This window comes from Dipodomys merriami, unplaced genomic scaffold, assembly GCF_024711535.1.
Source record: "Dipodomys merriami isolate MVZ:Mamm:240054 unplaced genomic scaffold, mDipMer1.0.p SCAF_5, whole genome shotgun sequence".
Lineage (NCBI taxonomy): Eukaryota > Metazoa > Chordata > Mammalia > Rodentia > Heteromyidae > Dipodomys > Dipodomys merriami.
In genome coordinates, this window is record NW_027206068.1 from 69895775 (window position 1) to 69908609 (window position 12835).

General features: G+C 38.8%; 2 protein-coding genes across 4 annotated transcripts in view; one reads left to right on the forward strand and one right to left on the reverse strand.

Moving 5' to 3' along the window:
* Clec5a (C-type lectin domain containing 5A) overlaps positions 1-9504 on the reverse strand; it is a 13700-nt gene extending 4196 nt beyond the window's left edge. The window contains exons 1-5 of one of the 3 annotated variants that reach the window (XM_069997327.1): positions 9419-9504; positions 5672-5942; positions 5109-5207; positions 1252-1311; positions 774-952 (exon numbers count right to left, since the gene is read on the reverse strand). In XM_069997327.1, coding sequence (XP_069853428.1) covers positions 774-952; positions 1252-1311; positions 5109-5187 — 318 coding nt within the window. In that variant the 5' untranslated portion in view covers positions 5188-5207; positions 5672-5942; positions 9419-9504. Of the gene's footprint in view, positions 1-773; positions 953-1251; positions 1312-5108; positions 5292-5671; positions 5943-7486; positions 7548-9418 lie in introns of those variants that run through there. The other 2 variants (XM_069997325.1, XM_069997326.1) reach the window with 2 other exon arrangements.
* The window catches only part of LOC138809870 (uncharacterized), a 234816-nt gene that overhangs the window by 25455 nt on the left and 196526 nt on the right, over positions 1-12835 (forward strand). The window lies entirely within an intron of this gene.

Genomic DNA, 12835 nt, shown 5'->3' on the forward strand with positions numbered 1-12835 from the left:
TCTTTCTCTCACTCTCTTTCCTTTCTTTCTCTCACTCTCTTTCCTTCTTTCTTTCCTTCTTTCTTCCTTCCTTCCTTCCTTCCTTTCTTTCTTTCTTTCTTTCTTTCTTTCTTTCTTTCTTTCTTTCTTTCTTTCTTTCTTTCTTTCTTTCTTTCTTTCTTTCTTTCTTTCTTCTTTCTTTTTTCCTTTCTTATTTTACTAGGTCATTTTGCTTGCTAGGCAGGTTCTCTGTTACTTGAGCCACCCCTCTTTTTTTGCTACAATTATATTTTGCCTAAAATCTTACTTCCTTGAGGCCAGATTTCAACTGGAATCCTTTTATTTGTGCTCACTATGTGGAACCACTGGTATGTTCCCTTTCCCACCCCAGAAATGCCTGGGTTTTGATTGATATGGAGGGGGAAATCTTACTAAATTTTTACCTAGACTGGTTTCAAACCTCAATCCTCTCTATCTCTGTCTCCTGAGAAGGTGGGATTACAGGCGTGTGCCGCTGCACCTGGCCATTTCCTGTGTCATCCCTAGGATACTAGCCTACTACAGTGCCTTATAGGGAAGTCAAGCGTCTGGATTTCTAGCTCAGATGGAGCTGAAGAACATACTCTAGAAATTCTTCCAACCCCAAGTTCAGACCCAGGAGCTTGAACTTCCCAGACAGCCATTTCTACATTTCTTTCCCTACCTCACATTTCACCCCTCCACATTGCCCACTGTTCCCACCCACCGAGCTTATATAGGGTGGGCTGCCTTCCTCTGCCATGCCACACTCTTACCAGTTTTTCAGGTGTGTTAACAATTGCCAAAGTAGAGTCTTTTGTTACACAGTCCTCCTTGCTTCTGCTCCAGTGCTCTTCACCGATGGAGAAGAAAAAACACCTTCCTAGATGCAAGTCCCAGTCTTTGGGGCAAGCTGAAGAGACACTTGGGGAACGAGTGGCGTGGATTGTATGCCCTGGAACAGTCACAGAAGGATGGAACAGTATTTTACTACATGTTTACAATTCCTTTATTATATTATGCTCTGTTATAACAATTTCAGTGATTCAAATCGGTCTTAATCCAGAGAGAAATTCCCCCCAGTTTAATCGGTTTCTCTGTGCATGAATGACTTGGAGGGAGTAAACTAGAAAGTCTTGCTTTATGGCCTCTTTGTACAAAAAAGTTCCTTAATAATGGAGGCAAAAAGTCAAGCCTATCAAATTCAGAATACAAAAGGATGTGGGTGGAGAGGTGTAAAACCATACACTTTACCTGTTCCATAGCTTCTTGTAGGAATGAGGCTATTGTTATTGTTCCCGAAAATCTGTGAGACTGAAATAAAAAGAAAAGTTAAAGGTTACTATATAGTGACTATAACATACGACCATGAGAGCATGGGCTGAGTTTGCCCATGATTAGGGAACTGGAATTTTTCAGATACTTTCTTTCTTTGACACTTCTAACTACCACACAATTATCTATGATCAATACCCAGTCCTCATTCATGTCCTTCCTTTCTCCTTCTCCCTCTCCCTCTCTCTTTCTTCCTGGTGTGGTGGTAGATGTGATAAACCAAGAGGGGAAAAGAATAAGAGAGAAGAGTAATGGAGGAATTTAGATCCCTGGAAGAGTGCTACTGTATTACTAAACAGTTGTTGCGAGCACTTATACTCCAGGCTCTAGAGAGTATTTTTTTTCATAATTTCTAAATCATTCATATTTTTATTTTTTATTTTATTTTTTTATTGTGAGAATACCATACAGAGGAGTACAATTACATGGGCAAGATAATGAGTACATGGTGTTTTTTTTTTTTTTTTTTGGGTCCGGTTGTGGGGCTTGAATGCTGGGCCTGGGCACTGTCCCTCAGCTCTTCAGCTCAAAGCTAGCGCTCTACCACTTGAGCCACAGCGCCACTTCTGGCTTTTTTCTTTTTGCTTATGTGGTGTTGAGGAATTGAACCCAGAGCCTCAGGCATGCAAGGCAAGCACTCTACCACTGAGCCACCTTTCCAGCCCCAACGAGTACATTTCTTATCAAGCATTGTTGCCTCCTCTTTGTTTCCCCTTCCCATCCCTACCCATATTCTCCCTTCCCCCACCTTATCCTCCCCCCACCCCCCACCAAAATTGTAGAGTTTGTTTTTCGACATAACGACTTGTACATCTCATTGTTGCAGTGGGTTCACCGGTATCCCTAGTTAAACGGTTTGTTTTTTCCCTTCCCCTCCACAAATTATACCAACATCAAATACAGTGAAAGCATGGGTTATACCGTGGGGAAAGGACATACAAAGCAACAAAGAAATCATCTTATAAATATGTTAAAAAACAATTGCATGAAAGGAAAAAAACAAAAAAAATTTGAATACTTATCTTGGGGTTTATTCCCCTAACATCAACTTACCTTACCTTTTCTGCTTGACTCAGACATATACTAGTTATTGTAAATAAGAGAAACCATGGGACCTATGTTTCTTTGGGCCTGGCTTATTTCACTTAATGTAATTTTTTCCAAGTCTTTCCATTTCCTAACAAATGGGGCAATGTCATTTTTTCTGATGGAGGCATAGAATTCCATTGTGTATATATACTACATTTTCTTGATCCATTCATCTACTGAGGGGCATCTGGGTTGGTTCCATATCTTAGCTATGGTATATAATGCTGCAATAAACATAGTTGTGCTGGTAGCTTTAGTGTCAGCAAGATAAACCCCAATCCAGTAGACAGAAAGAAATAATTAAAATTAAATCAGAATTAAATGAATTAGAATCCAAAAAAAATAGAAAGAATCAACAAAACAAAGAGTTGGTTCTTCAAAAAAATTAACAAAATTGACAGACCCTTAGCAAATCTTATCAGAAAAAGAAGAGAACACACCCAAATAAATAAACTCAGAGATGAGAGTGGAAACATCACCACAGAAACAACCAAGATTCAGAACATTATAAGGGAATACTTCTCAAACATTTATGCTAATAAGTTTGAGAACTTGGCAGAAATGGACCTTTTCCTAGCAAATATCGACATGCTGAAACTAAACCAAGATGAGTTAAACCATCTTAACAGGCCCTCTAATTGGAGCAGGATTCAGAACCTAGTGGGTGTTTGCAATGAAGCAACTGGGTAAACATTCGAGAAATTTCCTATAAACAGAGAAGAGTCTGTTTAAATACAATAGGCAAATTGGTGGGCTTCCAAGACTGGCCAAACCTTCACTAAACACTCAGTTATTTGTTATTATGGGAAAAGGCCACTTTACCCAGATACGATTTTTTCCCACTTAGGGCTGGGAAGGTGGCTCAGTGGTAGAGCGCTTGCCTTGAGTGCATGAGGCCCTGGGTTCGATTCCCCAGCACCACATAAGCAAAAAAAGAGCCAGAAGTGGCGCTATGGCTCAAGTGGTAGAGTGCTAGCCTTGAGCTGAAGAGCTGAGGGACAGCGCCCAGACCCAGAGTTCAGGCCCCACAATGGACAAAAACAAAAACAAAAACAAAAAACAAAAAACAAAAAAAAATTTTCCCACTTAGACATTAGCATTCATTTTCTAATTTCATTCCCTGATTCAATGAATCCTTGTAATGTGTAATATCCCACCTTTCATCAGAAACTGCTTTGGAATTATAACGGGAAGAAACTGATATATATATATATATATATATATATATATATATATATACATATATATGCAAATAGTCATGAAACATACATGTACAAATACATGCATATATACACATACATATATAATGTGTATATACATATGCATATGTTTCATGAATATTTTGTTCACAACACTCACTGTACTGAGTTGATATATAGATGAACGAGAAAAGGTCTTTCTCTTGAAGATCTTAAGAATAACTAGAGTGTTATACAAGAAAATGAGAGAGTGGTTTCAGGAAAGACTCAGAGGAGGGGGCTTTAATAGAAGAGCCCCCCCTCTCTATCTATCAATCTACTGATCTCTCTCTCAAGCTAGCTATCAGTTATCATCTATTTCTACATCCCACATGATTTATTACATTTGCCTTATTTTTTTATAAAATCATGTTTTTGCTATTCTTCTCTGTCTTGTATACTATACTTTTAGGCACACATGCCATGTTACTTAGCATGCTTAGTGCAGTGGTTTTTGTGCTGCATGGTTTCTATATGACTACACTCCAGAGTCTAAGAAGCACATTTATATTTACATATTTATATTTATATTAAACTGATTCTATACAAGTCACCCTTATTTCCAGAAAGAAGACCTAGAGGTAGATCTGTAAGAATTCCCCTCATGGAGGCTGGATGGTAGAGAGGAAAATACCCTTGCGTGCATCATCTGCTCCCTAGCTCCCCATGGGAATGACACATACTTCCTCCTGCCAATGAAAGCCAGCTCCAAATGTGGCTACGCAAAGGATGTGGCAATCAAGCCCACAGGGGATTCTAGGGTACTGAAACCTAGGAAACCTTATGCTGTCTGACTCAGGTTGGTGGCAACGTGGACATCTTCACGTATTTGTCCTGAAATTTCCTTTCTGCTTTCGTAACTGACGGGCATTACCCAAGGCAGACTAACTACTCTTACCCAACTGCGGTGACCTACTCACTCACATTTCCTTCCTCATTTGTTTCGCTATTGGCTTAAGGGCCTAGAGATTCTACTTTTATTGAATTGCAGTGAAATCCTTTGATATAAAGCGTTCCTCTTATGAATTAATTCGTGGAGATGAATTAACTTATGTGTATAAAGTTTATAGAATTTGTCAAATTTCCCCCTCACGTTAAATCTTGTTCATTCATAGTTCAGCTATTAACATTACCATATCATTGAACTAGAACTCTATTTTCAAATCTTAGCAGCAATAAGAAGCCCTTGAACTCAGATTATCCAAGTAAGATTCAGGAAACACAGTTTTCTCATACACTCTGGACTACCTTTTCCAAGGTAGACCAGAGAACCTGATTCATTGCATGTGCTCATGCTCACACATTGCTTGTGAGAAGGGCATTGTCAGTGGCCCCAGGCTATGTCACTTGACTTCAGGACCTCACCTGTACACTTATCCCTTCCTCCTGAGTAGAATCAAAGAGCAAGACAATAGGGAAATCAGGGGAAGCAATTGCTCAAATACTTACAATGCAGCAGAAATAAGGTCATTCCAATCACTTTAAGGACCACCACGATAAGCATGGAGATGATCATGTGCCAGTTCATGATGGTGAAGATATGGAAGCCTGGGAGGATCAGGGCAGCAGCATGAGAACTTTGGGACCAAGTTGTTTTTCTCCAGCCCTCAGTCAACCTCTTTCCTAGAGCACCTGAGGGAGGGTTGGAAGACAGTTGTGCCATTGAGAAGTGAAAGGAGGAGACCCAGGCATACCCAGACGATGGATAGGATCTCCTGCTGGCTGGGAGCCTTTGAACCTGGTGGCAGTGCTTATCCTTCATTTATTCCTCTCTGGGTCTTAGCCCAACCCTCATCCTGTGGCCTTCAAACTCTTATCTAATAATTAAACTCTCCTGTGTTTCTTTTCATGTGCTTTGCTCCCACAGATTTTAGCTTGTAGTATTAGCCATACTGACTTCAGCTGCAGAAGTCACATTCTTCAATTTTGCCAAGGGTAGTGGCAGAACAGGCATCTCTGGAGGGTGTAGCATAGAGGATGAACCAAGAGTCTGTGCAGACAGCCAGACTTACCTGCACTCTCCTTGGGAAGCGTGGTTGGTTTGCTGAGGAGGGTCTTCCAGAGGCCTATTGGTTGGTCCAATGGGCAGCAGCCCTGCCCTGAAGCAGTTTGAGGTTGATAGACGGAGTCCTAAGTACCCAAAGGGAGTGACTGTCTTCTGCAATTGGACTTCCTTCTCCACAGTTGCTTTGTCCTGGAAGCATCTCCAAGAGAATGCTTCTGACGGTGCAGTGCTCTTGGCAAAGGGAGCAGGCGGGGCAAAGAGAGGAAGGGAATCCCTAGCTGGGCAAGAGGAGGTTCCTGTTAGAGGAGTCATAACACAGGGCAATGTTTCTAGAAGAATTTGGAAAAGAAAAAACCTCAACGTGTGCTAATACTTCCTCTGTTAACTGTCCATAGTTCCCAGCATGCGGTTTGGACTCCTTTGCAAGGTCTACACCTCATTTGTTCTTTGAGCAGATGTTGAGTGCCTACCATGTATCAGATATTCCTCCAGGCACTTGGGAAATAGGTATTGGATCTGTACCTCTCACGACCCCCTCTAGCATTTTCTGCTAACAACAACAAACTCGTATTTCTTCATGTATTCTTTTCAGATCCATGTCTTCACATGTTGACCTGGTACACCTTTATTGTGCACATGTGTGTAAAACACTCATCACTTGCCAATCCTCTCTCAAGCACACAGATTATATTGCATATAATCTATGCAATGCTCTTGTGTATTTAAAATCATCTTTGAAATCTACAGATGTGACTTTGAAAGTATTTATAATTATCAGCTAATTGGGTCCATAAGTGTGAAATTCATGGATACAGATGGCAGACTAATTGGCAGGCTTCAATTTTTCTTTCTTAGTGATGTTGGGGTTTCTTAGGATGTAATAGAGCATCTTATCATTGAAGCCACCTGGGATTTTGTGACATATAAAAGAATGCTACAAATTTAAGGTGCTACAACTTCAAGCTTTACAAAACAGATAAATCCCTGTACAAATAGAGCTTAAAATAGACTCAAGAAACCGAGGACCTGGAGGGCCTTAGCAAGATTTCCCAAGAACATTGTACAAAGTACAAGTTGTAAAGAACTGTGATTTTTAAGTGATAATTTCCATGTTAAGCTTAAATTTGAAATCACTTTAACAATTTTAACATACAAAAGAACCAAACAATTTGGGTGCTTGTGGCTCACAACTATATTCCTAGCTACTAAAGAGGTTTGATATCTAGAACATCACAGTTTGAAGCCAGACTAAGCAGAAAAGTCTGAGAGCCTTATCTCCTAGGTAACTAGCAACAAGCTGGGCCACAGACATGGTTTAAGTGATAGAGCACCACCAGCACAGCAAGCAAGGTGAGCAAATGAGAGGCCCTGTGTTTAATTCCCTCCCCCCAACCCAGTACTAGCAAAAAACAAAACAAAACAAAAATCCCAATGAACACAACATCCCCTAGAAAAACCATATATATATATATATATATATATATATATATTTGTTGTTTGTCTACATGTAAGTAATTCATGATGATCAAATCAGAGAGATCACCATGTGATCTCCTCAAACATTTACCTTTTTAGGATAGGATCACAAAGGCTCAATGGCTATGTGCATACGATTATGTAAAATGATGCTTATTGAAATGAACTCCAAGAAACTGAAACAAGAGCTTTTTTTGTGGTCCTTTTTTCTGTTTTTACCCTTTTGTCCCTGTTGTTGATTTCTGTAGCTTTTGTCTTATATGTAAGTTTATCTGATTTGGGGAGGGGAAGGGGAAACACAGAAATGGTGGGACAAAGGGTGAATGAATTCAACAGTGATACTCACTAGACACTATGCTGGAAATTAACAATACAACTTCAGGGAGAAGAGGATCAGGAGGGAAAAACTGGGAGAAAATAAGAGAGGATGACACTGTTCAAAAGGAAATGTACTCACTACCTTACTTATGTAACTGTAACCCCTCTGTACATCACCTTTACAATAATAAAAAAAGAAGAACATCATAAGTCCACTCTGCAAGCTATACAGAAATGCCTGATACATTCCCTACTATCCTAGAACTATTCTTTGATTTAATTGTAGTTTTGTACCTTTTGACCAACCTCATAATCTTCTTCAACTTCTAATCCTCTTATTTTTTCTGGTAAGCACCTTTTAACTCTCTACTTCTGTGAGAAGGTGAATTAGATAATGAAATATTTGTCTGTGTGCCTGGTTTATTTCACTTAACATGTCTTCTATATCTAGGTTGTAACAAATGAGAATTGGTATTTTTTAAAGTAATAAGAACATTTATTGTCAAACTTCGTACCCCTTCCCTCATTTTTCTTCTTTTTTAATTTTTTTGTTGTTGTAAAAATAGTGTACAGAGGGGATACAGTTACATGAGTAAGGTAATGAGTATATTTCCTATCAAACATTGTTGCCTCCTTTCTTTTCCCCTACTATCCCTTCCCTCCTCCTCCCCAACTCCCCCTTCACACCCCCCCCAAATTGTAAAGTTCATTTTCAACATAGTGTCTTCTTTTACATCTCATTGTTACAATGGGCCAACCTGTATCCTTGTTTAGAATTGGTATTTTTTTAATGGCTGCATGAATATTGTGTGTGTGTGTGTGTGTGTGTGTGTGTGTGTGTGTGTGTGTGTGTGTGTGTGTGTGATTCTCTTTATCCTCTCTTTTGTTAATGGATACTTAGGTTATTTCCATTTCTTACCTACTGTGACTAGTACTACAATAGGAATGCAGAGATCTACTTAATATACTGATACTCATTTCCTTTGTATATGTTCCCAGTGTAGAAGTGCTGGCTTATATGACAGTTCTACTTTTAATTTTTTGAGATTGACAATCACTTTTAAAATACATGTATCCTTTTATCTATTAATAGGTATTTTGATATTTAAACTTTATTTCATCAGAGCCCAATTTTGCAAGGATCAGTACTATTGTGAATTCAAAATATTCACACTTAATTTCTGACTATGCTACCCTGACTGAACTCTCTCTCTGAACTTTCCTCATCTAGAAACAAAAGGTAGTACAGAAAATATTATTAAAATATGATTACTGGGGGTTCGAGGCAAGTCTGGGGGTCGAGATTCGCCAGACTAGGATAGGGAGGGCCCTTGTGCAGGATCCAAGAACCTGTCCCAGTTACCTCACATCCCCACCTAGCACAGTAATCAACATCAGTCCCACCACAGTTAGAAATGTCCGAAGCAGTTCAATTAATTCCTGGGCACCTGGTGTCTTTTAAGTGAGCCAGTTCCTTGTACATGCCTTTAAGCTAGCACAGGGGTCAAGATGACCCGTGAGACCCTTATCTCCAATAAATTACTAGAAAACTGGAAGTGGTGCTGTGGCTCAAGTGGTAGAATGCTGGCCTTGAGCTGAAGAGCTGAGGGGTAGTGCCCAGGCCCAGGGTTCAAGCTCCACGACTGACAAAAACAAACAAAAAACAACACATGTATATTTAGGGCATTCTTTGCACAGAAAAGCTCAAAGTTCGATTTCATTTTCTCATTTCTCTAATTCTTTTTAAAAGCACAATACCTTCTCAGACAATATACATACATCTTAATGTATACAGTTGACTTTATATATAACTAGTATATATGCATGTATATGATTAACTAAACTATATACACATGTATATCTACCATCTTTACTACCTCTTACTCTCTTGCTCCTCTTGGAACTTCATAGCCTTTAACTTTGTCAATACTTTACCTTTATAACCCAACCCAAAACTTACACTTTTTTCAGAGTAGCATCTCTTTTAAGATCATAAGCCTCTGTATACTTAAGCATGCAATGCGAATGTTAGTCCTTCATTTCCACAAATCTGCTGGTGATATGATGTTAACCAAATTTAACAGCCTTAACCATTTCTCCAAAACTGAAGCCAACTTCCCCTCTCCACTTCCTTATTTTCATTAATGATTGCATCATATTAACAATCCCCACTGAAATCCTGTTTGATTCTTTCTTCTCTGCCGACACTATATTAAGACACTGAACTAAGATGATGATAATTTTCCTAAAGCTCTCATATCTGTGCCTACTTTTCTACTCCTGCTATCTTCACCCATGACTAAATTTTTGTTCATTGTAATTAAAATACAAATGGATCTTCCTTCCTTTCATATCGATCCTACACAGTGTTATTTATAGCTTTATAAAACCACTTTACTGATTATGTTTATTTTAGGTTCTATTATGATCACTAACATGAAAAGCCTCAGCTCAAATTTGGCTCTGTAATGTGACCCACATCTACTATTGTCTACATCATTCACTTGAATTCTGACCCCACTCCTGTACCCCCATTTCTCAATGTCATTTGATTGGTTTCAGAGGAGGGACTCAGGCAGAGGACAGTCTGCTCACAGGCCAAGAAGTCTAGGTGTTCTATGATACAGAATATTTATTACTACAGTAGAAAAAAACCTGAGTAGTTTCAATGGTTTCTTAAAGTTAGTGTTAATTCTTGATTGAATTGAGAGTCAAGATGAATCTAGAGGTGTGCGTGTTTGTGTCCAAAGTATAGTCTAGACTCAGGTAACAGGAAAATCATCAGAAGTAACCTCTGAGGTCTGCTCAGCACAGACATTTAATTGGGAATCCAAGACATAATATGATGAAGAGTTGAGTCATTGTGGAAATTAAGTCCTCGGTGCTTAGTTGGCTAGTACACATAGAAAAGCAAATTTAATTTCCAGATCTGGAATAAAAATCATAGGCAATTTTCTTCCCTTGAAATATGCAGGAAATAAGAGGGAGAGACAGACAGACTGAGATCAACATTTCATATAAGAGAGAGAGACAGACTGAGGTCAGTGTTCCATATAAACATATGGATTCTTTTACTTTTTGTCAGTTGTGGGGCTTGAACTTTGGGCCTGGGCACTATCCTTGAGCTCTTCAGCTCAAGGCGAGCACTCTACTACTTGAGCCACAGTGCCACTTTCGGTTTTTTCTGCTTATGTAGTGCTGAGGAATCGAACCCATGGCCTCATGCATGCAAGGCAAGTGCTCTACCACTAAGCCACCTTCCCAGCCCCATATGGATTCTTTTTTTTTTGGGGGGGGGGTCCGGTTGTGGGGCCTGAACTCTGGGCCTGGGCGCTGTCCCTCAGCTCCTCAGCTCAAGGCTAGCCTCTACCACTTGAGCCACAGTGCCATTTCTGGATTTTTTCTTTTTTGCTTATGTGGTGCTGAGGAATCAAACCCAGGGCCTTATGTATGCAAGGCAAACGCTCTACCACTGAGCCAGCTTCCCAGCCCCCATATAGATTCTTAATAAAACAATACCAATCAAATGTAGCAATATTTAAAGTAATACATTATGGTCAAGTGAAGCTTATCATAGGAACACAAGGTTTATATGACATTCAAAAACTAATAAAATAGAGGAGTTAATAAAATAGAAGAGGAAAACAAAAGAACTATATTAGTAAATGCCTGCGTGTTGTCCCTGAACTTATTTGCTTAAGATTAGCACTCTCCACTTGAGTCACAGCTTTTTCAAATTGGACATAAGAGTCTCACGGAGGGCTGGGAAAGTGGTTCAATGGCAGAGTTCTTGCCTTGCATGCATGAGGCCCTGGGTTCGATTCCTCAGCACCACATAAACAGAAAAAGCTGAAAGTGGCGCTGTGACTCTAGTGGTAGAGTGCTAGCCTTGAGCTGAAGAGCTGAGGGACAGTGCCCAGGCCCAGAGTTCAGGCCCCACAACTGACAAAACAAAAACAAAAACAAACAAAAAAAAAAAGAGTCTCATGGAATTTCCTGCTTGGGTTGGCTTTGAACTTCAATGCTCAGCTCTCAGCCTCCTGAATAGCAAGGACTATAAACTTAACCTACCAGCATCCAACTGTAGAGGGAACTTTTAATAAAATTCAACACTCATTGATGATAATAATGCTTAAGCACTTAGGGTAAAAATAATTTTTTCATTGCCTGATAATTGGAATATACAAACAGTTGCAGCTGACATTATTATACTGAGTGATAAAATATTGAATATTTTCTCCCTAAAAATGGAGAAAAAACCCAGGATATATTCTCACATTAACTCTAAACAATATTTTATTGGAGATTCTGCCAAGTAAAATAAATTAAATAAAAGATATAAAATGAAGCAGAAAAAAAGTAAAATTGCTTCATATGTTGTTGGCATGATTGTTTAAGAATTTTAGGGATTCTACAAGCAACTACTAGCATTACTACTACAATAGGAAAGCCATAGATACATGATTAGTGTAGGTTGTGTTTTATATACTGGTAGCAAACAATTGAATGAAACTTTAAGTAATTAAATATACAGTAATAAATGTTAAACACATAGAAATAAATTTTTTTTGTCAGTTGTGGGGCTTGAACTCTGGGCTTGGGTGCTGTCCCTCCTCTCTTCAGCTCAAAGCAAGCGAGTGCTCTACCGCTAGAGCCACAGCACCACTTCCGGTTTCCTGGTGGATTATTGGAGATAAGAGTTTCACAGACTTTTCTGCCCTGGTTGGCTTTGAACTGTGATCCTCAGATCTCAGCCTCCTAAGTAGCTAGGATTACAGGCGTGAGCCACCGGCGCCCAGCAGAAATAATGTTATTAAAAGAATTTTACATTGAAAACTTTAAATCCCTAAAAGAAATGTAAGATTAAACAAAAGAGGAAGTATGTACATTTATAGATGAATTTACAGGAGATTGAACATGTTTATGAATAATAATATGTACCTTTCTCTCTCTATCTATGCATATCAGTTGTTATGAAAGTCATGATTCAAAGTATTTGAAACAACTTGGAAAAATAAAGTATGTTTGGAAGACTCACAATATTTGCCTTTAAAACTGACTCATGATTTATAGAAACCAAGGAAACTAAAGGAAATTAAAACCAAGGAAATTAAAGTATTGTTTAACAGTAGACAAACATATAGTTATGGAGAACATTTATTTCTCAATGAAGATGTCAAGTCCATTTAGTGAGGAATTGAAAAGATTCAATAAATGGCTCTAAGCTTCCTAGATGGATACACAAAAAACTAAGCTTCACCCTTTCAAAGTGGATTATATAACCAAATAAGTAAATTATATGAAATTAATTAATTCAAACTGGACTCTATAGCCAGACATAAATATTAAAACTCTTAAAAATTAAGCTGGGCACCAG